General features: G+C 58.4%; 1 protein-coding gene across 12 annotated transcripts in view; it reads right to left on the bottom strand.

The window, feature by feature from the left end:
- The window catches only part of LOC140610353 (cadherin EGF LAG seven-pass G-type receptor 3), a 36759-nt gene that overhangs the window by 506 nt on the left and 10685 nt on the right, over positions 1–25568 (bottom strand). Inside the window, exons 12-53 of one of the 12 annotated variants that reach the window (XM_072786327.1) lie at positions 25397–25568; positions 25089–25230; positions 24873–24993; positions 24372–24555; positions 23955–24056; positions 22457–22551; positions 22046–22255; positions 21629–21824; positions 21187–21342; positions 20627–20801; positions 19814–19981; positions 19456–19582; positions 19166–19372; positions 18784–18958; positions 18441–18553; positions 17920–17999; positions 17342–17468; positions 16825–16941; positions 16569–16717; positions 16174–16289; positions 15746–15904; positions 15127–15327; positions 13847–14735; positions 7560–7718; positions 7340–7479; positions 6999–7109; positions 6288–6451; positions 5920–6084; positions 5687–5839; positions 5297–5379; positions 5065–5212; positions 4662–4775; positions 4437–4514; positions 4028–4123; positions 3832–3938; positions 3625–3694; positions 2334–2426; positions 2147–2245; positions 1591–1683; positions 738–917; positions 494–548; positions 64–200 (exon numbers count right to left, since the gene is read on the bottom strand). In XM_072786327.1, the coding sequence (XP_072642428.1) occupies positions 64–200; positions 494–548; positions 738–917; positions 1591–1683; positions 2147–2245; positions 2334–2426; positions 3625–3694; positions 3832–3938; positions 4028–4123; positions 4437–4514; positions 4662–4775; positions 5065–5212; positions 5297–5379; positions 5687–5839; positions 5920–6084; positions 6288–6451; positions 6999–7109; positions 7340–7479; positions 7560–7718; positions 13847–14735; positions 15127–15327; positions 15746–15904; positions 16174–16289; positions 16569–16717; positions 16825–16941; positions 17342–17468; positions 17920–17999; positions 18441–18553; positions 18784–18958; positions 19166–19372; positions 19456–19582; positions 19814–19981; positions 20627–20801; positions 21187–21342; positions 21629–21824; positions 22046–22255; positions 22457–22551; positions 23955–24056; positions 24372–24555; positions 24873–24993; positions 25089–25230; positions 25397–25568 (6426 nt within the window). The other 11 variants (XM_072786315.1, XM_072786316.1, XM_072786317.1 and 8 more) reach the window with 11 other exon arrangements.

Genomic DNA, 25568 nt, shown 5'->3' with positions numbered 1-25568 from the left:
GGTCAGGGTAGGGATAAGCAATAGGCAAACAAAAAGAGCTCTGTGAGCCAGAGGCCAGCTCACCAAAACAGGGTTGGCAGGGCTGGACTTCGGGTGTTGGAGAGCAAAGAGGACAGCATCATGGACAGAGGCAAAGAGATGCTGCTTAGTGATAGATGCATCGAAGAAGTGCCCGGCCTCAAGCTGAGTGACCACAGGAGCTGCAGGCAGGAAGGAAGTCTCCTCTGACTCACAGAATCACCAGGAACACCAACCCCAATCACCAGAATACCCTGACCCATTTCACCTATGACCTATACTCCTGGGGTTGCAACTAAACCTCTAGTCCCTCTTGACCCCCTGCCTCCCCTGCCTCCCTTGACCCCCTGCCTCCCAAGACACCTCTGAGCTCTAGTTTCAGAGAAAGACTTTTCCTTGTGCTGCATGGCAGGCTCCTTGGCTGGGAGAGCCCCATTCCCCTCCCAGACCACTCGTGCTGTCCCCAAGCACGCACTGTGGCAGGCAGCCAGGTACACCTCCACCTCGATCTCTCGGAAGTCGCGGAAAATCTGCAGCAGAAAAGGGGGCCAGATTCAGAGAGAGGCTCCAGGGCTCTGAGGAAGGACTCAGGCAGGTTGTGGGAGAGGGAGTTTTGAGGGGGAGTTCAGACGGTTCTTGGGTCCAGTTACAGGGTCAAGAGGACTGGGGGGCCTGGTCCTCTCCCAGGGCTCTGCTGAAGGGTGCTCCTAGCCCCTTACATTCTTCAGGCTCTTGATGCACACAGTGTCCACAAAGGAGAGGGCACTCAGGTCCAGGACAAGGCTGTGGAAGTGCGGCTGAGGCAGGCCCAGGGCCTTCAGTGTGGACCCATTTGAGGCCTTAGTATCTTCTTGACCACCAGCTGCTATATCCTCTACCTCATTCCCTGTGCTCGCCTGCTGGGAAACCAGACACACTGCAAAGGCTGCACATGAAGGAGTGATGGCAAGGAACACACACGGACATGCAAGGGACACATGGGGTCAGTTGTGGGAGCATGCATGTAAATACCCACATATATGGGACATGCACGGACACATGGGAATGCACAGGAGAGGAAGCTCAGACTCAGGGAGCACGCACAGATGTGCATATACTGCTCTGTTACCTCCCAGGCCCAGGCCTAGGGACCGAGGGAGGGAAGTGGGCAAATGTGCCCCAACCTTAGCCAGCCAATGTGGAGTGAATAGGGGGCTCAGGGACACACGTGCACACACAGACACCTTGGCACCCAGCCTGGGTCCCTAATTGGGCTTGGCACACCCTCTGATCCCATATTTTTCCCCATACCCCCAATCCCTTCCCTCTACCCATGAACACAGACTGTGAGGTCTCATGGACTCTACAAATTCAAGGTCTTTGGATGGCAGATCAGAGAACCACAAGCAGAATCTATGGCAGATCACCAGGCTTCTCCCCATGGGGCATCAGTTCCATCACCCCCACTCCTACCATTGGTACAACCAGCTTGAAGCCCCAGCGGGTAAGTCCATGGCTTTCCTCTCAGGACATGCATGATACACCCACATTTCTGCAGCTCCTGGCTGGCCCCTCTCCCACCTCCAGCCTCACCTGGGCCTTAGAGTCCTCCACATTGTTGCTTTCCATGTCTCTGACGCTGGTGTTAACATGGATGGAAACAGAAGTCCCCTCAGAGGCTGCAGTCTAGGCCAGGGAGAAGGGAGACAGGAAAGAGCTGTTTCAGCTGTCATATGGCAGCCAGGCCAGGCAAGTCTGGTGTCACCCCCAGGCTTTGGGCAGGTAGGCAGGCCAGGAACTAAACCTTGGAACCCAAGGCCACCAGGCTGAATACAGTAGGGTTTGACTGGCTCCTGGAGCAGCCAAAAATGGAAAAGGACTGTGGTGGTCCATGCTGTCACTGGCTGGCAGTGTGTGTGTGTGTGTGTGTGTGTGTGTGTGTGTGCGCGTGAAACAAAACTTTGCCCAAAACACTAACCTGCCAGGGGAGCAAAGCAGGGGCCCTGGGGACATCAGGGAAAAAGGAAGGGTGAGTGAGGCTAAGAACTCAGGAGCCCAGGAGCCCAGGAGCCCACGGGCCCAGGAAAAAGGCCATGTGGGTTCAGCAGCAGGACGGGGGCAGGAGTCCCCAGCTCAAAGGGGCCCCTGCCTGTTTCTGGAGAGTCTTCTGCAGTCGCTTCAGCTTTTGCTCCTTCTTCCTGAGCCGCTTCTTCTTCTGGGACATGAGGTGATCGACGTCTATACCACACTAGAAGCAAATGCAAGGGAAGGGGATGTGGACACTTTGGGGACACAAGGGGCCTTCTGATGCTCACCCTGGGGACCCCAGGACTTACCCTCTGCTTCAGCGCATCACTGTAGAGCTCAGCATTAGCAAAATACATGGTGGCTGATGAGCGGAAGACCTTCACACCTGGGACCTCCCTGGCCTGGGGATGGGCAAGTGTTGGGGTGCCTGAGCCCCTACTTTCCCAGTTGTATCCTATTCTGTTTTCCTCCCTTGTGCAGCCTGAGCCCCCATCACCAGGGCTCTGCTCACCAGCCAGCATGGGCCCAGCCTGCAACCCCTGCCCTCCCGAGATCGTGGGCCAGAAAGAAGTTTGGCCATGTCACCCTAACTCCTTATCCTCCTCCCCACTCCCCACCCTCGGCTACCCAGGCCTCAGCCAGGCCTGTCAAAGCTTCCCCCAGGGCATCCTGCATCTTCCCTTCCCATATCCCTTCCCTTCTGCCAATACCCAGGCCAGGCTCTCAGGCCTCCTCTTGGGTTTCCACCCCCCACCCTGTGGTCTGTTTGCTACATTGCGCACAGAGGAACGCTCCCCAGCTCCCACTCCATCCAGGGCATAGCCCAGGTCTCTGCTCAGCACTTGGGCCTGCACAAAGCAGCTCCCATCTCCCTTTTTTTTTTTTTTTTTTTTTAGATTTTTATTTATTTATTCATGAGACATACACACACACACACACACACACACAGAGGCAGAGACACACACAGAGGGAGAAGCAAGCTCCACGCAGGGAGCCTGATGTGGGACTCGATCCTGGGACCCCAGGATCACGCCCTGAGCTGAAGGCAGATGCTCAACAATTAAGCCACCCAGGCATCCCCCATCTCCCTTTCTGTCCAGCTGAGCTGCTCCCCCTCTTGCCCTCCCCTTGTTCTGATTATACTGTACTCAGGCTCCAAGGTTCCATGTCAGCAGGAATAGGCTTGTTCTATTCCAGAACCCCACTATTAGCCCTGAACCTTCTCAGGAGGTAAACGAATGTTAGAGATGTAGGAACTCCATTGGTCAGATCAGGCAACAGCCTCCCCAACATCCTGGTGTCCCGGGCTCCTGCCCCCCAGCATTCCTGCCCCAAGGCTGCTCTGCAAGAGAAGGCTTGGACTGCTAGCTTCAAGTCAGATTCCTCTCCATGCTCCCCAGCACCTCTATCCACTCCTCCTCTGTCCCTTTATAGCTCTGAGGAGGGTCACAGCCCCAAATTCTTCCCTTGAAGTTCCCAGGACCAAAGCACACTCAGCCCCCAGGGTCTTTGCAAAGTGCAGAAAGGACCAACAGAGGACCCATTGTGCCTCCATCCCACCCCGCCAGGCCTTCCTCTTGCTTAGCCTCTGCCACCCACCTCTGAGTACTCGGCCACATCTTGGTAAATATCCGTGTCTGTCACTTGCCCCAAGACAGAGTAGTGGGGCCTGTGAAGGAGAGTGTGTGAGAAGGGGGCATTGAGGGAGCCAAGCGTTACCACCAAGATGCAGGAAAGCTGGAGGGAGCCAGTGTAGCCCTCACCCTCTCACCGAATGGGATGAGGGGACCAGAAGGGGAGACTCACAGCTGCGTGCGGACCACCACAAGCAGGAGAGAGAAGACCACTGCAACTGCCAGGCCAATGTCCAAGTTCAGCAGGATGGTGGCCACAAAGGTCACCAGCCAGATGAGCTAAAAGTAGGACAATGGTCAACAGGCTCTAGATGGGGCCTTGGGGCTGCAGGCCCCTAACCCCACCCCTGGGCTCCCAGACCTCTCACCAGATCCATCCGATTCGACTTCCAGAGGGAAGGTATGTCGGTGAACTGCATCAACATGCCCTTCAAGTTCACGATAATGGCAGCTGCCAGGACTGCCTAGGTGAGAGGAGAGAGTGTCACCATGGGCTGCTGAGAGATGCCCAGATGCTAACAAGCCTGACCACCTGGGCAGGAGCCAGACTGATGCTGGCATAACCCCACCTGATGCTAACTGCCACCCCTGGACAAAACAACTCGGATCTGAAGCTGAAGGGTTCTAATCCCTGACCCCAAATCTCACCCTAAAGAGCTCAACCTTGAAAAATAGGTCATGACCTTGTATCCCTGCCCCTCACCTAGGACCTAATTGACCTGAGCCCCTGGTCTGGCCAAGTCCCTCAAGCCTGGCTGGGTGGGTGTGGCAGCTCACCTTGGGCAGGTCTCTGAAGAGTTCCCCAAGTTTGACGATGATAATGAGGATGAAGAGAGAGGAGACGGCTCCAGCCACCTTTGGGGGGGAGGAGGCGGAGTAACCAGAAGGGTGGGATGGAGGGTAGGAGAGTAGAAGTGGAGGGAGCAACGGGGTGGGATCGCCCAGCCAAAGCAGTGTGTGTGTGCGCATGCGCACGGATGCACACCCATGCCCGAAGCCCACCTGTGTGTTGCCTCCGGCGCCCTCCTGTACCAGGCTGCGGGACATGGAACAGCTCACGGGGAAGCATTGGAAGATGCCCCCAATGAGATTACTGAGGCCGAGAGCCACCAGCTCCTGGTGGAGAAAAATGCAGGTGTCTAGTGCCTGGTCTCTGCCCTCCCAAGTGCCTCCCCTAGGCCACTATGCCTAGGCCTAGGTGTCCCCAACTTCCATCCTCACTCAACAGTCTCCTGATCTGGCTGCTGCTGCCCCAAATGCCCTGAACTCCCACCCTCAGTGCCCCACATGGCCCCAGCACATCTGTTTGCTGCCTCCCCACATCCCACCTGATACTCCATACACCCCCGCTCCCAGCCCCTGGGGTCACTGTACACTCAGCTACCCCTGTACCCCACTGCCAGACCTGGTTGCTGTCCACCCGGTAGCCGTGCCTCAGAGCGAAGATCTTCCCCAGAGAGATGGCAATGGCAAAACCAACCACAGCGATGGTGAAGGCATATCCCACCAGGCTGGCGAACAGCTGGGGATTGGGGGCTGCTGGGGGCACCAGCCTGTGAGAGGCATCTGTGAGGCCAAAGGAGGGTGTTTGCCTTGGCCACCCAATCCTCCCTGACTGGACAGGGGCCAGAGCTCACCCTGCAGGGATGTTGCCCACGATATCCACCCCAAATCTGTGCTTCAGGCCCACGCCGTAGGAGATGGCTGTGGCCCCAATGAGCTAGGGAGAGAGGACAGAGTCAGGGGAGGGGTTTGGCATTGTCAAGGGGGTAGAGGGATGCCGGAAGCAGAGCCTTCAGGGGGTGGGTGGTGTAGCAGAGGACAGGGGTAAGACACACAACTGTTTGGGGAAAGTAGAGATGCTATCAAGGTCCGGAAGGTGCCAGCATGGGATCTTCCTGCTGTGGTCAACCCCAGGAACTCTCCCTGGTGCCCGCCCATTCCAGCTGGTCATGAAGTCTGGGGGGCATCTGCCAGCAAGCACCTCCCCCACCTTCCCTGACCCTCCTGCCCCGAAGAATCCAAACCGTCAGCAGTTCCCCGGGGATCGGCAGGGGTAGACGTCGGTGCAATTTGTCATTCAGGAGTTTCACCAGCACAAGCACCACACCGGCCACCACCGCGGTGACCACCGTGCCCACCACACTCTGGGGCAGTTTTGAGCAGACCTCCAGCACTGTCTGGGGGGGGGGCAGGGTCACGGGTGGCACTGGAGGTTGTGGGGCGCGCCCCGCTGGCTCCTCCTCCCACCTTCACTCACATAGATGAGGGACAGTGGCCCAGAGCGGCTGCTCAGTTGGAGGCCAAAAACATACTTGAGCTGGGAGACGAAGACCTGCACAGACGCAGCTGTGGTATAGCCTCGGACCAGGGGCTCTGACAGGTAGGTGACCACAAAGCCGAAGCGGACCAGGCCCAGCCCTACCTGTGGGGTGACCAGGGGACGTCAGGGGAGAGACAAGGGTTGTCAGGGTGGCTACAGCAGAGCCCAGGGCGGGTGGGAGCAGCCAGAGTGATGAGGAAGGGTGGTGATGGGCAGACACTCTGGGGAACTGGGAGAGGAGGGTGGGGATGGGTTTGGCAGTGGTGGGGTCAGGGTGGGGGCACAGGCTCCTGCCTGCTCCGCACCTGGAAGAGGCCGACCAGGACACTGAGCGTGGAGGCCAGCTCCACCCGGGTAGCATCTCTGGTCGCCTCATCGATTGTGGAGTTCACAGCCTGCAGGAAGTTCTCATCTGGGGCCAGGGATTCTGTCACACTGCCCACCATCACAGACATGACAGCAAAGGTGCCTGCAGGGGTGGGTCAGGGTGGGTCTGAGGGCAGAGGATGCTGCCCTTCCCTGGAGCTCTGCCCTTAAGGGGAGAGGTCAGGAGATAGCCCGTTCCAGAGGAGTATCTTCAGACTCCACTAGGCATTAGAGTCCATGCTCGTGGTCAAGGATGAACCCTGAACTCAAGGCATCTTAAGGGTGGCTAGAAATGTTGGCCCTGCCCCACCTGTGTCCATCGGCTCAGAATCACTCTCCTTGTAGAAGGTGAGATGGGGAAAAGGGCTCGGCCAGCCTCAGGCTGGTTAGGCCTCTGCCAAGTTCTGGACCCCTCAAGTCATCTCACCCACATCCTCCTGGAGCCTGGGCCCTGAGCTATTCTGAATCTGCGGCCCCATAGTCAGAGGCCTAGTCCTGCCTGGGAATGACCTCGGGCCAGCCTCCCACTGGTCCAGCACCGATGCTGTCCCCCTCTCCAAGTTCCCTCTCCCCACTTAGCCCTCCCTCATCCTGTCCTCCACAGGGAAAGGTGGACAGCCTCCTGCAAGGCCAAGCCTGGTTCCACTTACCCACAGAGATATGCCGGGAAGTGCCAAACAGGAAGTAGACAAAGACAGGATAAAAAGAGCTGTAGAGGCCGAACACGGGGGGCAGTCCAGCCAGGAGGGCATAGGCTAGGCCTGGAGGTAGAATGGTAGCAATGGAGGCTTGCAGGCCAGGGCCTTGAGAAGGATGAGGGAATCCCAACCCTAGGTCATGGTCCATAGTTCCAGGGGCAGGGCTTATAGCTTCAGATTACAGAGGGGCATGAGACCATAGGGCTTCCACGACAGGGCCTTGATGGATTGCAGATCACTCTTCACCTCTGGAAGAGGCTGAGGGTACAGCCTCTGGGTCAGGTGTGGCTCACCTTGTGGTAGCTGCATAATGGCCACACTCAGGCCAGCCAACAAGTCGCCCAGGAGCCAGTCTCGCAAGGGATACCGAGGTAGCCAGGCCAAAACCGGAAGGTGTTGGAACAGAAGGGCTCGGGCCCGAGCACGGGAGCACCTGGGGACACAATGGTGGATTGGGGACAGGGTCTACCTAAGTCCTGCCAGTGCCCCCCAGACCCCCATCCTCAGCCTTACTGAAACCAGGTTCGCCACTGGCGGGTCCCAGTTGCTGAGGTCCAACACCCCAGCTCCTCCAGCTGTTCCTGGTTAAGCAGTGGCCGCTCCACATGGTAGTCTCGCTTCCTTAGCTCCATGGCTTGTGGCACAGGCAACAGCGCCTGTGTGTCCCTCTGCCTAGGATGGTGAGAGCAGAGTCACAGTGAGTGTACCCCTGGCCCAACCTCCCTCACACTTCCACCTGGGATCAGAGTCACCCACTTGACTTTTCTAGGCCTTAAGATTTAGGTAGGTCCAGCTTTCAACTGGACCCACGCCCAGCCAGTGGCAATTCTTGAACTTTGGCTGGGAAAAGTCTCTTGCTGGGCCAAAGTTCCCTATGAAAAGATAGCAAGATGAGTACAATCCATACCTCCAACCCAGGTATAGCTGCCCACCTGTCAGTGTTCTATGAGGCCTGGTCCCCAGCTGCCTGTCCCCCCTCCCAAGACAATCCCTGTCCAGTGAGCTCAGTGCTGGCTGAGAGCACACACAAGGAAGGGACAGGGGTTCAGTTCTTCAGGCAGGCTCCTCTTTAGAGTGGCTCCCATCTAAGGGAAGGAAAATATTGGGACTAAGGTTGCCCCTGGGCCTCCAGCCTGGGAGTCCAGGTTGTGAACAAACTCAGGCTTAATCTGGGAAAGCCAGGGGATGGCTCTCACGTGGAGAAAGGGGTCTCACTTCGCAAGCTCCTACTACTACCAGGTGCTTTTTCTTTTTTTTTTTTTTTTTTTTTAATTTATTTATTTATTTATTTATGATAGTCACAGAGAGAGAAAGAGAGAGAGGCAGAGACATAGGCAGAGGGAGAAGCAGGCTCCATGCACCGGGAGCCCGATGTGGGATTCGATCCCGGGTCTCCAGGATCGCGCCCTGGGCCAAAGGCAGGCGCCAAACCGCTGCGCCACCCAGGGATCCCCCAGGTGCTTTTTCTAACATAGAGAAAGCTCTCACCTGACGGGAAAGTTTGCACCAGTCAGGTATGTGCTGTATTCAGTGAATCTCTTATCCACCCAGGGGCTCCCACCTGAAGGGGAGAGGGGAGAGGAAGAGGGGACCTCCCTTGGTAATAGGAGATCTGTGGGGAGGGAGTTCTTATTCGAGGAAGCTCATACTGGGAGGAAAACTTTCTTAGTGGGGAAACTTTTCACCTGCCAGGAAAGCTAGGAAAGTTCTCATCTGGAGGGTACTCTCACCTAAGGGAAGCGCTTACCTGGCGGAGGCTCCCACCCGGAATGGTTGAAAGCTCTCACCTGGGAATAGACCTCAGGGCAGGTGGCTTCCCTGCGGGGGAAATTCCCCCGCTGGGAAATTTTTCTGGAAAGCTCTGACCGAGGGGTAGGATCCCACCCGAGGGGTAGGAACTCCCCTGGGAAGAACCTCTAACCTGGATGTCCTGGTTGGAGCGGGGAGCGGAGTAGGCGCAAAAGGCAAATCCTCAAAGACTCTAGGCACTGCCGTCTCTCAGAGATCTTTGAGCCCCCTTGCCCCTCCTCCGTGAGTCACTCAGGTGTTCTTAAAGGGCTCCCCCACTCCCCAGGACGCGGGGTTGGGGGGCGGGGCCTGGATCCTTGGCCCCTCCCCCTGGGAGGGCACCTCGGCCCTTCCAGCCGGACCCCTCATTCCCGGACCAGAGGTACAGCCGGATGGGCTCAGGCCAGCGCTGCGGAGTCGGTGCGGCGACCTCCCGGCCCCAACGCGCCCAGCGGCTCACCTCCGGGCCGGGGCTCCTCCACACTCAGCCGCCTCCCGCGGCCCGAGGCCAGCCCGCGGGCGGCGCTCGAGTGGCTCCGCACACAGCCCTCGGGGGCGGGGGGCGCGCCGGCTCCCGCCCCCATCCCTCGCTTCCGGGGGCAGCCGCCTGCAGAAAATCGGCAAAGCAGCAAACCGAGGCGTCGCAAGGGGAAGACGCCTGCTGCGGTCTTGGCGGTACCCCTCCGCGCTAACCCAAGCCGGCACCTACACCCGGGCCACGCGGCAGCTCGAGGACCCGGACGCGGGGAACCCGGGCTGCGCCCTGCACTCACCCCGAAGCTTCAGACGGCCCCATGGCCAGCGGGCCGCCTGCCAGGTGGCAGCTGCTCCCTAAGCGCTCGCGCGGGAGGCCGCTCGCGCTCCGGATGGGTGTCGGGGCCCTACGGTGCGCTCCAAGGGGCCAATCCCCGCACAGGCCAGAGCAGGCCTGGGCCAATCAGCGAGCTCGGGCGGGGCCTAAGGGTCGTTCTCTGGGCGGGGCGAGCCCCGAGGCGGAAGGTTTAACCCCTTCCTCCCCTGCGGCCTGGTTCGTGCTGCCCCTCTGGGCTCGCCGAGTCCGCCTCCCTGAGCCGGATGGAACTTCGGAACTGGGACCGAGGATCCGCGCTAGACTGGCCGTAGCCGCGGCCCCGGGTACCTGGGTACGACGGGGCGGATACCAGGTTCTGGCTGACCGCGGAAGGTGCCCGCGGGAGGGGGAGGGAACCCCCCCAATGGGCTGCCTGGGGGTGCTTCTGGGAACCAGGACCTTAGCCCTCCTTGGGGTATCCGGTCCTTGGGGCTTCTTTTGCCTCCCACCGAGGGCGCCACCTTCAAGCTTTCCCCTGAAGACCAGGCAATGTCTGACGCTGAAGGTGCCCAAAGCCTCCCTTCAACCCTGGACATCAAGGCGTGAAATGAGGCTGCGAGGGTTCCCTCCCGTACAGAGCCTGGCATCTGGCCCGGAAGGTTTCTGCCTGAGTGGGGAAGGAACACGATGTGCTGGCCAGTTGGAAGCCTGAGAGGCTAGTGGGGGTCAGTGCTGTTCATGGGCCGAGGGGTTAGCAAGGGCAGTTCCTGGGATGGGTTGGAGCCCTGGCCAGGGCAAATGCCAGCTTAGAGTCGCAGGCCTGAAGACCAAGTCATTGTACTGACACCTTGAAGAGAGAGGGGGGTTCCCTGGCACCTTACTCCCAACACCTGTGCTCATACTTCTAGCCCCTGATCACAAGGCAGTAGGCCAGAAGTCAGGGTGAAAGAGATGGAAACCTGGTCCAAATGTCAGATGAAATAGGCTAAAAATAGCTGAATATTGGGGGGGGGGGGGAGAGAAGTGCTCAGATTTCTTTCAAAGGTCAGCTGGGCCTGAATCCTTCATAGCTACCCTCTTACCCTACCCTGTCCTCCCCACTCCCACCCCCAAACAGAAAGAAGCAATAATCATTTTCTATAGAAGTTTATTCCCAAAACAGAGCGCGGCTTCACGGAACAATTTACACAGACAGGGAAAGGGGCCACTGGGCTGGAGCAGGGGACCCCCAGAGAGGGACATAGCAAGGACAACCCCCTCTCCCTACAGTGGACCCCTCACCCTTCAAGGGCTGGGGTCATTCTGGGTAAGGAGAGCTGGAGTCCTGGCTGGCAGGATTTGGCACCAGTCAGCAAAGTAGAACTTTTAATCTCCTTGGAAACTGCCTCCTAAGAGTATGTGTAGGGCAGGAGGGTGTCTGCATAGATCCCCTACAACCCTGCACAACCCACTGTTCCTAGCCGTAAGAGGATGCCTACTCTGGAGGCCTCTGGGTCTGCTGTTCAACAGAGGGCTCAGGGCTGACCTTTGGCCTGGGAGAGCTAGGAGCTAGAAACCCCTCAAGATGGCCAGGTCCAGGGTCCTTAAGCCCCTCTCCCACCTTCCCATCTTTCACTTGTAAACAAAGGGGGAGGAGAACCCACATTTTCAACTGTAAACAAAGTGTAAAAAGTTCAAAGTTGTAAGTTGTAAACAAAGTTTTAAAATGTTTTAAATCTTGACCTGTAAACAAAGTAACAAAATCTAAAAGTCCCCAGTTCTGGACATCAGACAAAGCAATAAAAGAAGAGTTTTGTGAACAGGGTCCTAACAGTCATTTTTCCCTTTAGAAGGGGATAAAGTAGGGTGGAACGTGGAATGAATTACTGCAGCCCAGGCGCCCAGGGCCAGGAGGGTCCTGTAAACATGGGAGGCAGTGGCACCTACATTCTGTGTCTTCAATTCTCTTTCTGTTCCCCTTGCTCCCCCTCTTACCCCTATCCTTAGGAAGAAATTCTAGCAAAGGGCAGTGTCAGGGAATCAAATGGCACCACAGACAACTTCTGCTCACACCAGAGGCAGGGGCTGGCGAATGACCCCCCAGTCTACCCTCTGCAGGAATGTCTGAATAGAGGCCTGAGCTCCTCCACATGGGAGAAAAGAAAGCCTTGCTCTGTAAACATGACATCTGCTGCTCCACCAGCGCCCCACAGCATCAGTCCTAGGTCATAAGGCAGTAAGTGGCAGGGACTCCACATAAGAAACACACACATCCACGGGGAGGGGCAGCATGAGCAAGCCCCATGAGGAGGTCAGAGGACCCCTGTTTCCAAGACCAACCCCCAGTCCCTGAAGTTTGGCCCTCGGAGCATCCGAGAAAAAGCAAAGATCAATTCTGTACTTTAGGCCCTCATGATATTCAGATCAAAGGATGGGGGCTATTTGCCCCTCCTGTCTGAATCCACCCCAGTCAAATGAGAGGAAAGAGCATATGGTTTGCCAGGGACCCAAATGGGGCCAAACACTGCACCTCTTACCCTCTGTCCCCTTCCCCTCCCAGCCCAGCCTCAGAACCCCGGGAGACAGAAAAGCGGAAAAATAACATAAGCATATCTCTCTGGTTACAAAGGTACAAAACGTATAAAAGTCCTCCTTTCAGTTCTCTCACCCTGCACCTGCTACACACCTGCTCACATGCTCACAGACGGAGCATGGAGCCTCGGCATGGCAGCCACAGGCAGAGCTGGGGGTGGGGTAGGTAGAGACTGCCTTAGGATCAGCCCCTCACTCCTGGAGTCTCTTCTGGTAGCTCAAATCCTCCATCGCCCTCAGCCGTTCCTAGTCCATGAGTCTGGCCCTCAGGAGTGGCCCTCGCTTCTGGGAACTCTGCAGAATTGAATGCAGTGGTCAGAGGTGGTGGCTGACAATGAGTCAGGGGGTTCTGGGATCCCCCACAGCCTGGGTCCCCACCATCTCAGCACCCCCAACCCCATCACCTTCTCCCTCTCAGTCCCCAGCCCCCTTACACCCCCTTCCAGGGTTCTCAGACCCCTTCTGCACCCTGAGACTCATCAGCAAGGCCCCTTGGTCACCTGTTTTCTCTCTAGGCACTCAGCGAGCACCTGCCATGCACAGATACTAGGTTAGCACTTGACAGGTTCTGTCTCAAAAAATCACCACATCTCAAAGAGTTTGTTACTACAGACACATTTTACAGATATGGAAACGGAGACTCAGAGAGGTCAAGTGTGACTTCAGAGCCTGAACCCCTGTGTAGTCAGTCCCCTAGGACACCTTCCCTACCATCCACCAGCCAGACCTCAAGGCCAGAGCAATACTCAGAGCTCAGAGCTCTCCCTCAGCCCTACCTCAGGCATCTTTCCATAATCCCTGGCACCAGGCCCTAAATCCCCGGCTCCTCCTCCCTTTCTCCTCCTCTGACTCTGCTTGGGTTCTATGAGTCTCCTGCACCACTCCTGGCATCCCTTCCCCTCAAAGCCTCCTTTCACCTTGCAGACCTCCACAGAGCCTAACCTAGCTGTTTCTCCTTCCTGAAACTCAACTCTTCTCTTGGCTTCCGTGGCTGGCAAGCCCTGGTTCCTCCCTACTTCCTCTCTGACTCCTGTGTACCCAGCTGCTCCCCACCCTACAGATGTCCCACAGGAACCTGAGATGCAACAGGCCCCGAGTCAGCTCCTCTGTGTTCCATCTCACATTGCCCGTAGGTACAAGGAGACTCACATTGATTAAATAAAGAAGTGGGTAAATTATTTACTTTCAAAATTAGCTCTTCACCCTGGCATATGAGATGCCCATATCCTGACACTACTTCTGGGCCCTCCTTAACCCTTACCACTCCTAAGCAAAGCATCCCCAGTAATGATTCCTCCTCTCCCCCTTGCCTCTTGTATGTACCATGTTATCTCCTACTTCTAGACCTTGGCTCCTGATCTTGCCCCCTCCACTAGTCCAAACCCTTTGGAAGGCACTTATCTCTCTTCCCTAGCCCGGGAGGTACAAGGGGAGGGTGGCTGGCACCAATCCTACACCGGTAGGTCACCGCTAATCACACTGCTAATCACACTGCCGTTCCCTGCCTGTGGCGCCTGGCTGTGCTGAGCCTGGGGTAGCCCACACCGTCCACCAACCCACACCTACGTTCTGTGGCAAAACACAGGGCAGGGTACACAGGAGGTTGCCTTAAGCTAATGAGGGTGTAGGCAGGTGGCCACACACTGCTTACTCTGAGTCTGGAGACAGCTCCGAGATGCTATGAGATGTAGCAGAGCGTGGTGTGGAGGGCCCAAGCGCAGAGGCCGTGGCAGAAGGCGTGGCAGTGGTGTGAGGGCCCGAGGGCGTGCTTGAGGACTGCACAGAGGAGGAGAGAGCTGAGGAGTTGAAGGAGGCCAGGATAGAAGAAAGAATGTCCAGCTGCTCTGTGGAGGGGCCATGGCTAGGGCCACTGGCTGGGTCCTCCCTAACTCTGAGCAGCTGTGGGGGTGGCCCAAGGCCTTCTCGTGAGGGGTGCCGGCTAGGCACACGGTCCAGCTGCTCCCCTGAGTTCGATCTCCTGGACAGAGAATCCAGGGGCCGCGATGGCAAGAGGGGGTCCCTTGAGAGTTGCCGCTGGGGAGAGAGGGGCAGAGGCGGGGGCTGTAGGTCAAGGTCCCGGGCACTGTGGGGCAGGGGCAGTGTGCTCAACCACTCGCAGGGTGCCCCTAGGTCCAGAGCATCGCGTGACCCGAAGCGGCCAGCCCTGGCACCGGGGTAGTCCCTGGGTGGCTGTCTCCGTGGTAGGGTACTGCCCCGATCTCTGGGCTCCAGGCGGCCTGGCGCAGCATCCAGGCGTTCCTGGGAGCCTGGCCGACTCAGGGGACGGAGAATAGGGGCAGGGGCCTCCTCCAGTCGCTCACGGCTCAGTTGCCGCCGGAGGAGCAGGTCCAGCTGTTCTCGAGAGGAGTAGCGGCTGGCTGGCTGTGAAAGGCTGCCTGTGGCCCCACCAGCATAGATGCGACCATAGGAGGCAGCTGGCACAGCACGGTGGCCCAAGGTGGCTGCACGGCACCAGGACAACTCTGGGGCACCTCGGGTCTGTGGCACCAGTGGGTACTGCAATCGGTTCTTCAGGATGCCTACGTGAGGAACAAATGGGAGATAGGGTCTGTATGGGGGTGGGGGGAGCAGACATTCCCTGGGTCTTGGGATGCAGCTGCCCCTGGGATCCCTCTGACATAAGGCTGAGGGCAGAAATCCCTTGGGGAGTGGCAGCAGCAGTCTCTAGGGATTCCACAGTGGCAGCAGGACAGGGCTCAGAGTGGGGAGACAGTAATCCTCGATCAGGACAGGGTCTGTCCCCATAGTGCAGGAGTAAGGGCAACAACCCCCTACCCTCGAGATCAGAGGAGGGACAGTCCCCAGGTCCTGGCAATGCAGGTCTGGGTCAAAGTGGCAGGAATCCCTTGGATGGGGGTAGAAGCAGTTCCTGGGGTCCCTGAAAGTATAGGCCAAGGTCAGGGATCATACCTTTCCTCTGACGCTGGGCCCGGCCCAGGGAGGTTTCATCCCCACTGGTCAGAGCCAGGTCTGGCTGGTTGTTGTTGGCTGCATCCTTGCTGGTGTCCAGTCCCAGGCGCCTTTCAGAGCCCCAGGTCTGCAGAGCACAGGGAGTGGCCTCGCATTCCCCCAGGGCTGGCCAGTAGGATAGAAGGTCATTGCCATCCACATCTGTAGAGCCAGAGCAGGTTACAGGAGCCTCTGAATTGACTCCATTGTCTTATGAATCCTGTGATCCAGACTCAGTGACTGCCCCCGCTCCCCCAACTCTAACAACTCCTGAAACCCTGGCTGCTCTGAGTGGAGGTAGGAACAAGAGGGCATCTCTCAGAAATCAGTGGAACCATGGAGAGGACTAATGATGAGCCTGCCACTCTGAAGGTGGGCAGATACTAGGGGTGGGGGAACTTGATGGCTGAGGGGTTGGGAAGAACCAAGAACCTGGAAGAACCAAGCGGGCTGACCCCTAACTCTCAGGAAAGAAAAGGGGCTGGAGGGATGATATGTCACCCTGTAACATCCCTGACTTTGACCCTAATGGAATAGAGGGTATCTCTGGGTCACTCATGGGGTCAGAGTATGCCCTCACCTTTGGGGTGAGTGAGGAGCCTCTCACTCTGGGCAGCCCGGCGGAGCGGACGCTGGAAACGCCCCCGTGTCCGGCCATTGTCCTCACTTTCTGAGGATGGGATGGACAGACTTCGTTCCTCCTCCAAAGACAGGTCACTGTCGGAGTCAGAGTCCGCGGCTGGAGGTAGGAAAGTCAGAAGAGGGAAGGCATGTCAGTGGCTCCAAGGGACAAGGAAAAGAGTGTGGAGCTGTGTCTTAGGGTAGCTACAATGGGAAACTGGGGCTGGAGACCTAGGCAGAGTCTGGAGCAGGTATTGGTGCAGAATGGCTGGGACTTGGCAGGAGAACCAGGTGTCTCCTGGGGCAGTGACCTGGGGGGAACTTGCCCACCACAGTCAGCCGCTGCTCTCAAGAAAGCCCAGGCCCACCCCCAGCCTAGGCCCCTACCTCCACCAGCATCTCGATGGAACATGGCCACATCCAGGTCAGTGGGGCCAGCATGGGCCTGGAGGCTGTGGTCAGTGTGGTCAGCAGCGGAGCCATGTCGAACCAGGACATTGTCCCTGGAAATGCAGGAGTGCCCCAGCCACCCATCAAAGAGGGATGTGATAGGGTACTCTGGGGACTGGGGTGTCTGTGAGCACATAAGGCCAACTGCTGTGGGATGGCTCTGAAGGCACCCCTGGGTGTGCAGCAAGAAGCATCTGGAGGAGAAATAGTAGCAGAGTCCCAAGTGCCAAGACAGGTGAAGCCACCGTTCTGGGACCGGTAATGCCAACCTCTGGTCAAGGGGGACAGGTCTGAGCAGTACAGCCCCCTCCCATGAAGACCTCTCTGCTCACCTGAGGTAGCCACGGCCCCGCTGGCTGTCTTGGTCCTGGGTCCGGCCGGAGCGGGCACTGCTCACTGAGGAGACAGTGGAAGCTCCCAGAGTGATGCGGATGAGGCCACTCTCTTCAAAGAGGGCTGTGTTGTTGTAAGCCCCGTGCCCCTGCAGGAGGTGGGTACAGACAGGAGTGTGAGCCAGCTCTGGAGAGGCTCCCAACCCTGGCCTCCCAGGGCCCCTGCCCAGGTTCCCCAGACCTGAGAGCCCCTTACCGTGCCCGGGGCCGGCCTTGCTTCCTCAGGTGCTGCCTTTCTGCCCAGACAGGCTGGTGTCCAGGCAGCACGAGCATCTGCATTCAGGATACAGAAGAGCAGCAGCACTGCCAGGCCCTGTGGTAGCAAGGGTCAGTATGGAGTCAAAGAAGGTTAGTGAAAATCAGTGAGAGCTTAGAACTGAGTCGCAGGTCAGAGGAGGAGTACCAGGGGGTCCGTCAGGGCTGGGAGAAGTCACTGTGGCTCAGCAAGGGGGATTAGTCATCACAAGTTAGTGTGAGGGAGTGAGGAGCCAGGGGCGACCCAGTAAAGGAGTCAGGCAGTGACGGGTCAGAGGGGCACAAGTGACTAAGCTGTGGAGGTCAGTGCTGGAGGAGGTCAACCTGGGACGAGCAGCCTGCCCATCAGCAGTCTACCGGGAGGAGTGAGCCCTAGATCAGGTGTCAAGGGCCCACCAGGGTTGGAGCCACCCCGCTGAAGCCCCCCCTGGCCCAGGGTGGGAAGGGGTGCCGGGTACCTGGAGGCCAGAGAGCGCAGCGTGGAGGTAGTGGAAGGCCAAGACGCTGTGGTTGACTGCCAGGAGGCCGAAGAGCCAGGAGGCACTGACAAGGAGAAGCAGCAGAAAGCAGCTACGAAGGCTCCTGCTGCGGGATATGGGAGGACACAGGGGACACGCAAGCGTCAAGCAGGGCTCGTGTGCGGAGCACACAGGGGACATGGAAGGACAGGAAATCACACAGGAACACAGCAGTCTCAGGAAGACACTATGGGAGACTACGGGAGGTCACTGAAAGAATCAGGAGGATACTCAGGGAGCCACGAGGGAACATGGGGAAAACATGTGGGAGGTGGGGGCGCTGTGAGAGGAATGTGGGAGACAGCAGGGACACAGGGAGTAGGGGGCAAAGTGAACCACCCAGGCCACAGGAGACTTTGGGGACAGCAGGGCAGCAGCACATGCGGGGGCGCCAGAGAGGGACCACTGGCCAGGGCAGGTAGGACTCGATCCCCATACCCAGCATCTGGAGCCCAGCCTGCCCGGGAGAGGACTGCCGTTCTAAGAACCTCCCCGCTTTCCCCAGCCAGCCAACTCACAGCACGGAGGTCTTCTTGGCCTCCCTCTGCCCAGTGGCGCAGGATGTGCGGGCAGCGAGGAGAAGCATGGTCCCATTCATCTGGACCCGCGGCCAGACATGTGGAGCAGGGGTGGGGCAGAGAGAGACAGAGACAGTGAGAGAGAGACAGGGACAGAGAGAGACCAGGCTGCACAGAGAGAGGCCGAACCAGGGAGAGACACGCAAGTGCATGGGTGCACACGCACACAACAGGGAGAACAGAAACAGAGAGGACCTTAGAGGAAGTCCGAGAGAGGGAACCAGAGTGGGACTGAACAACGGAGACAGGGATTCACAGACAGAGAGAGGCAGCCATCTTTCTGACCCGACACCTCCCATCTCTGTGCCAGTGGAGTAGAGAACAGGAATTGAGGTCACGCCCCGGAAAGCCGTGGACCGCCTCCGCCTGGTACCCTGGCACTGACACCACCGCACCTGCTGCAGGGCCACTCCCCAACACCTGCTGTGGAGCACACAGGTGCCCTGTGTGAACACACTCACCACAATGACAAGGATGACAGGACCTGCGAAGCTCCAGATAAGGGGTTCATGGATGGAGATCCAGCAGAAGTCAGGGTTCCCATAGCCCTCGGGATCCAGGCCAACAGCAAGGCCTGTAGGGGAGGAGAGGAATGATCAAAGGGGTATGTTCTAGAGCAGCTGACCCTCTCATACATGGGGAGAAGCTGGTGTGGGGCACAGGCGAGCAAGCTCCTCCGTGCATGCAGCAGGTGAGGATTAAGATCAAAGTAATGATTATGATTAGGGGCAGAGGCAAGGGTCAGGCCATGTGACAGAAGTTGGGGATCACAGGCCTAGATAGGTTAGGAAGCAGAGCCCTTACCCAGCAGCACGGCAGGGACACCCCAACCCAGGGCGTGGTAGAAGCGCATGGCGCCACGGTCCACATTGCGTGGTTCAACCTGCATGCGGTAGAGGTGGAGCCCCTGCACGAGGAGCCACGCGAAGGTGCTGAGGAAGAAGTAGTGCAGGAGGATGGCGACCGCGGTGCACACCAGCTGAAGGCAGGGTTGGGGGGTGTCAGCACTGCTCCCGCCTCCCCCCACCTCTGACCCCTAAACCACAGCACCTTATCCCAGGATCCTGCCCCAAACCCAGGCCCCAACCTGAGCATCCCTGGCCCTTAACCCTGAACTTTGGCTCCAGGACTTCCTGGGCCAGGTTGAGGTCATCAAGACACAGGTCCCCTGGCCCTGACCCTGCACCTGGTTGTGGGTCCTGTGGATTCCCAGCAGGAAGAGAAGCTCTGCCACGCCCAGGGCAGCCGCCACATTGGCATGGATTCCACGCATGTTGGACTTGAGGCTGCGCAGGCTCAGTAGGACAGCTGCGGTCAGAAGCAGTGCAGCCACAGACACAGCCATGACCACATGTGTGAACACAGCCAGCAGCTCCAGGTCACCTTCCAGCCGCTGTGGGGATAGGGTTGGTGGATAACATCCCACCCCTGCCCTTTGGCCTGCCTCCATCCTCAGGACTCTGAACATAGTCTCACCTCACGGGGGGATGCATCCATAAGGACCCCAAAGGTGCCTGTCCGGCTGCAGCGACACCGAGCATGAGACCCATTCCTGTGCACCAGCTCACAGTCCCGTGCCGTCCACATGCCGTGCTGGTCTGCCCTGCAGCCAGAGGCGGGTTAGATCTACCATCCCCTCAGGGCAGTACCCCGCAGACAGGTGGGAGGTTTGTGACACATAGTGTGGGGGGAGGGTGTTGGGGGTGTGTGAAGGTGGGGAGCAGCAGTCCTAATGGGCCTGGGTGCACAGGGACATTGGTGAGGGCCCCAAGGACAGGCTGGGCACTCCAGGGGCCAACAGGGGACCAAGGGTTTCCGGAGTAGAGGTCCTCACGGGCCAGGTGGGTCCCACTGCACGCAGATCGCCTTGCTCCGATTCGCTGTCTGCAGCAGGCGGAACTCCAGGCTGATGGGGGACTCCAGAACACCGCTTAGGAAGTTGCGTCGGTGGAACACAGCCACACTGACCACCGGGGAGTTCATTACAGGGTTCTGAGGGAGCCTGAGGAGACACCCAACCTGGGCTCAGACACCGCTGACCTCCCCAAGCTCTGACTACCTACCTCACGGTCTTCATGCCATTGGCATGGATGACCGAGAGTCCGGGATGCCCAGAGTGGAAACAATTTCTGGGCTGCTTCAAGACCCTGAGTTCAATGGCCTAGCTGGGCTGTCACAGTTCTGCAGGAAAAGCAGATTCTCTGCAGCCGAGAGATTGCAGACCCACTGCCCACACCGGGGTGTGTGGCCCGAGCAGCCGCAGACTGCCTCAAACTGTCTTCCCTGCCACCCCCATCTGACCTCCATCGGTCAGTCCGTCTTTGCCTGTTAGCCAGTTTGCCTGTCTGTACCTGGCTCCTGTGCCTCTCCTTTATGCGCCAGCCCCCACCTGTGGCTGCAACCCAGGTGGCTCTGTGTCTGTCTGTGGCTCTGTGTCTGTCTGCAACCCTGCACAACCCCACAGAATGTGATTCACATGAAAGCCAGCGTGGACAAGGCTCCCTGGAACTGTGTACAGGAGGTATCTCAGGATGACGGGGAACCTGTTCATTTGCCCACCAAAAAAGGGGTGCTTGGCTGGGTAGAAGCTTGCAGGAAGCTCAGGGGAGGGGCCTGGAAGTAACTCCTCCCTCCCCCACCGAGGTACCTGGCACCTCTGCGCTCAGCCTGGAACTGGGCAGGAAGCAGCCCCCCCAAGGTGCGGTAAACAAGGAGGATGACAATGGAGATCCCAGGCTCAGGCTCGGGCTCCAGGGGTGCTGGAGGAGGGGCCACACTTGAGGTGGTGATGTTTTCCACTTTGCCGCTGCCTGTGGGCAGAACTGCCAGGAGAGGGAGAGGAACCACCATCAGCGACCCCCAAGCTCCCACAAACCCAGCTCTGAACCAACCCAATGCCGCATCAAGCATGGGAATCTCTTCCCTGAAGATCCAGAACTGGGAGACAGGGGAGCAGAAGCCCATGTCCCCTTCGTCCCCAGGGCTGGATCCTCAACATCAAAGCCCAGGAGAGATCATCTCGGGAGAGGGAGAGAATGTGGTGAGGTGAGAGCAGTGCGGAGGGCTGGCACGGCAGGGTCTCACACAGGGGTCTGACATGGAGCAGGTCTGGCAAGGGGAGAACTGGCAGGAGGGCAACATACTATGTAGCAAAATAGGCAGGGGAGGAAATAGGACCTGGGTCGGGGGTTAGCCAAGGGCTTTCACCTGCAGGTGGAGACGGCCGCGGGGACTGGGAAGGCAGCAGCACATGTGTGTGAGGGTCCCAGGCGTCCTGGCCCCGGAAAAGGTTGCTATGGTAACGAGGGTAGCGACGGGTCCCCCGGGTGGGACTGGGGTGCTCCATGCGGTCAATGCTGAGCACTGCCCAGGAGGAAGGCGGGTGAGACCCAACAAGGATCTCCTCCCCATGCTGAAGGCCCCATACCCTCCTAGCCTTATCCTGTCCCCACGTCCTGTCCCCACGTCCCACAACCCATCAGTTCATTGCTGCCAGCACAGAGCCTGTCCCTTCAAAGCTCTGAGGGAGGTGGCACAGCCTCCTGCCACTAATGCTGACACCAATATCCCCAGCCCCTCAGACCCCCAGGTCCTTGCCCCTTCACAGCCCCCTGCCCACCCCACCCCCCACAGGCCACCCGCTACATACTGATGTTAGGCGTCACCAGCCCCACGGGATTCAGGTATGTGAGCTCCATATTCCTCGCAAGTGTGGCGGCATACTCCTCCAGATGCTGCACCAGCCCTGCGCTACCTGGGGAGCCCCCAGGGGCCCGCTGCCCCAGTGCTGCCCAAAGGTCTCCGGTCTCCGGAGCAAGCAGTGCAGAACCAGCCCACAGCAGGTTCTGGAAGGAGGGAGATGAAAGTGGGCTCAGCCAGGTGAGGACATGTGGGGGACAGGGCAGGTCCAAGGGATCTGGCTGAGCACTCAGACTGGCCCCAGCAGACAACGGGGTGGGTTTGGAGAGGACAAGGGAAGAGGGAGAGCCCAGGACCTTCAATTCCCCAGGGTCAGGAGGGGCCTGAGCAGGGGTCCCAGGGATGTGGGCACAGGGTGCAGCCTCACCTCATTAAAGTGGGCGTCCTGTGTGGCTGTCAGCCCAAAGCCCTGCTGGTGGCTCTCAAAGGCCAGCAGGTGGGCCAGCAGTCGGGCAGTGACTCGGACATCTTGGCTAAAGTAGTGCTCAGTGTGGCCAGTCACCTCCCGCAGCCTCTGAGCCAGCTTCTTGGCCTCCACAGTATCCAGTGCTGTCTTATTGAGCTCCAGGCCATCCAGCTGCCAGGATAAAGATGGGGATGTTGCTCTCTGGTCCCTTAGGCCTTTCTCAAAAGCTTCACAGGAAGAAGGGTTTGGCCAGATTAAAGGGCATCCAGGAGAAGCCCAGGAGGTCAAAGGCTGGGGCAGGATGTCTAGAGCCCAGCACAGGCCTGGGGAGGCCAAGGTCTTGAGTGCAGGGCCAGGTCTGGGCAGTCTCACCAGCAGGTTGAGTTCTCGAAAGGCAGGGGAGGTACAGTTGAAGAGGTCAGGCTCTAGCCAACCCCGGTCCTCATCACACAGCCGCACAGCAGCACCTGAGGGCAGATGACCCTCAGGGTCAGGCCTGGGGCCTGGCCACCTTCACTGAGGAGGTGAACACAGCACCCTCTCCCACCCTGGGGGAGCTCTAAGACAGAGGTCAGAGTAGTAGGCATCTGTGGCTGGACCTAGGCACAGAGCAGCCCCAGCCCCCAGCCCTAAGCCCAGCCCAGGCAGGTCCCAGCTGCCTATCAGTTAATACTTGAAGATGTGGGCCCTGAACCACTGATTAAATAAAGCAGAGCACAAGGGCGCCCTCTCTCTCTCTCTCTCTCCCTCCCTCCCTCCCTCTCTCCCTCTCTCCCTCTCCCTCTCCCATTCTCTCTTGCACACACACACACACACACACACACACACACAGGCCAGCACAGGTTTACAGACATGTGACCCAGGGCAAGCACACACACACCAGCACTCACATTGGCACATACATAGACATGTGATCAGGATAGACACACACACTCTTTCGTGGACACACACACAGACATGCTGACACAGAACAGGTTTTTCAGTCATTGTGTGACTAAAGTGAGGGTGGGGGTCAAAGTTCTCACACGACTTTTAACTGCCCCAGTGGTGGACTCTGCTGCGATCTCTCCCTTGTCTGTGGGACTGGGATGGGGGGTTGCATCAGAATTGACCTGGGCCTTAAGACAGTTTATAGCCACCAGCAAGAGGGGACCCTCACTTGAACACAGAGCCCCCACCCCTGAAAAACAAACTCACAGACACGTGCGCAGGCACAGAAAGACACACACATGAGCATGCATACACAGATGATCTCTGTCCAGCCACCGCGGGGACCTCAGGCAGCAAGGAGGGGCCCTCAGGCAGCGGGGAGGAGTCTATAGGGTCCTCAATCAGAGGGGAGGGATCTTTCATGACCTTAGACAGTAGGAAAAGGCCTGAAGACCTTGAGAACTGAGGAGCAGCCTGCAAGGATCTCAGGAAGTGGGAGGGGTCTGCAGGGTCCTCAGGCATCAGAAAAGGGCCCCCAGCATCCTCAGAGAAAGGGAAGGGGCCTCCAGGGACTTCAAGCAGCTGAGAGTAGCTTTTAGAGACCTCAGGTAGCAGGGATGGGTCTGCAGGGATTTCAGGCAGCAAGAGGGGTCTGCGAAAGCTCTGGCAGTGGGGGGGGGGGGGCAGCACACCTGAGCAAACACGTACCCCTTACCTGCACCCCGCAATCCTGCCCAGAAGCCAAGAGAAACAGATGGAGGCTCAATGAGGGGGTGAGGAAGGACCCAGAGTCCCTAGGAGGTACACATGGACCCCCTACCCCACTCCCACTTCTTTGCAGGAGTAGAGCCGCCCAACTCAGGAAAAGAAGTATCTCCAGTCAGATGACAGGCCTCCTCCCCTCCTCAGTGTTGCTCCTGCCCCCCACCCAGGTACTCACCCAGAGCCCCCCGAGGACAGGGCACTGAGGCCAACATGCCAAACTTGGTCTGGGGCCACCACACACCAGATCTCAGGGACTTGGGACACGCATCATAGAGCACTGGAGAGAGAGGAGGCACTGAACAGATGGCCAGGGGCCAGGGGGAAATGACAGCCACACCCACTGCCCCTCTGCCACCCACATCAGACCCACCACCCACCACTCCCCTGCTGACCTTATAGGAGCTGGCTTATCAGATTCTGTGACAAGTCATCAAAGTACGTGGGGCAAATGTGGGAGCCCTAGGGGGTCAGTGGTCTCCTTCAGGAAAAACCTCCCAGAGCCCCTATCTAAGGAGCCAAGCCCACCAGGAGACTCGGCAGCAGTGTGCCAGAGCCAGCCCTTTATATGTGGAAATGCAAGGAGCCTGCTCACCTCTGCAACCACTGGCTGTCACCTCTGCAAAAGGACTGTCACAGCTATTGCACTGGCGGCCAAGGGCTCCTGGGCGACAGGGGCACTGCCCACTGTGGGGTGCACATGAACGCGAGGTAGAGCCCACAGGGTAGCAGTCACACGGGAGGCATGAGTCGCTGCCCTGTGGTCGGTAGTGGAACTCCTATTTGAGAATGGATCAGGGACCTGAGGTCAGAGACTAGGGCTTAAGGTAGGGGTCTCAAGTCAGGGCTTGGGGAATGAGTGGAATCAAGGGCAAAGGGTCAAGAAAGCAGTACTCACAGGCCAGAAGGAAGGCTGGACTTCAAATGAAACGTAAGGGAGGGATCAGATGTCAAGAACAAGAGGTGGCAGTTAGGTGACAGGACAGGGTAAGAGGTTAGGGCCTGAGTCAGGTGGCAGAGATCAGCAAGCTGGATAAGAATCACAAATCATGGCTAGAGAAAAGTTAAAAGGTCAGGGGTCAGGGGCCAGGCATACCTTGCAGTGACACTGCCCGTTTGTCTTATTACAGTTGGGGTCAAAGCCCTTGTGAACATCACAGTTGCAGGGGCCACAGGTCGGGCTTCCCCACCAGCCCCGTGGACACTGCTGGTCCATCCTGGAGGGAGACAGCCAGGTGAGATGCCTCCATGTCCCAGTGACCCTCCCCGCCCCCACCAGGTCTTTCCATCATCTCAGTCTCCAGCCCCTCACCTGTGCTCACAGTGGTGCCCAAAATAGCCACCCACACAATCGCAGGTATAGCCATGGGGGGCTCCTGGAAGGTGGCGGCATGACCCCTGGTTCTGACAGGGATTCAAGAGGCAGGCGTCCACACACCCTGGGCCATAGTAACCTGCAGGTTGGGTCGGCAAGCTCAGGACACCAGCCACGGAGCACGGGAGGAAGCAGGCACCCCACTCTTCCAGTGCCTGTCTCCTCCAGGCTCTCCAGATCCCCTAGTCTTCACCATGAGCCCCTGGTTCCTATCCAGATCACTCTGCCCTATCCCCAAGTCACACCTGGCCAGCAGGTGCAAGAAAAGGTCTGCCAGAGGTCTCGGCAGTCAGCGTGGGGTGGACAGGGTCCAGATGCACAGGCATTGGGCACAACACAGCCAGGTTCCACGTTCACTCGGTGGCTAGGTGGAAGCAGGGTTGGAGATCCCGAAGGTGTGGAGCCGAGCCATACCCC

This window comes from Canis lupus, chromosome 19 (assembly GCF_048164855.1).
Source record: "Canis lupus baileyi chromosome 19, mCanLup2.hap1, whole genome shotgun sequence".
Taxonomy (NCBI): domain Eukaryota; kingdom Metazoa; phylum Chordata; class Mammalia; order Carnivora; family Canidae; genus Canis; species Canis lupus.
This window is presented reverse-complemented; position numbering and strand designations above follow the sequence as displayed.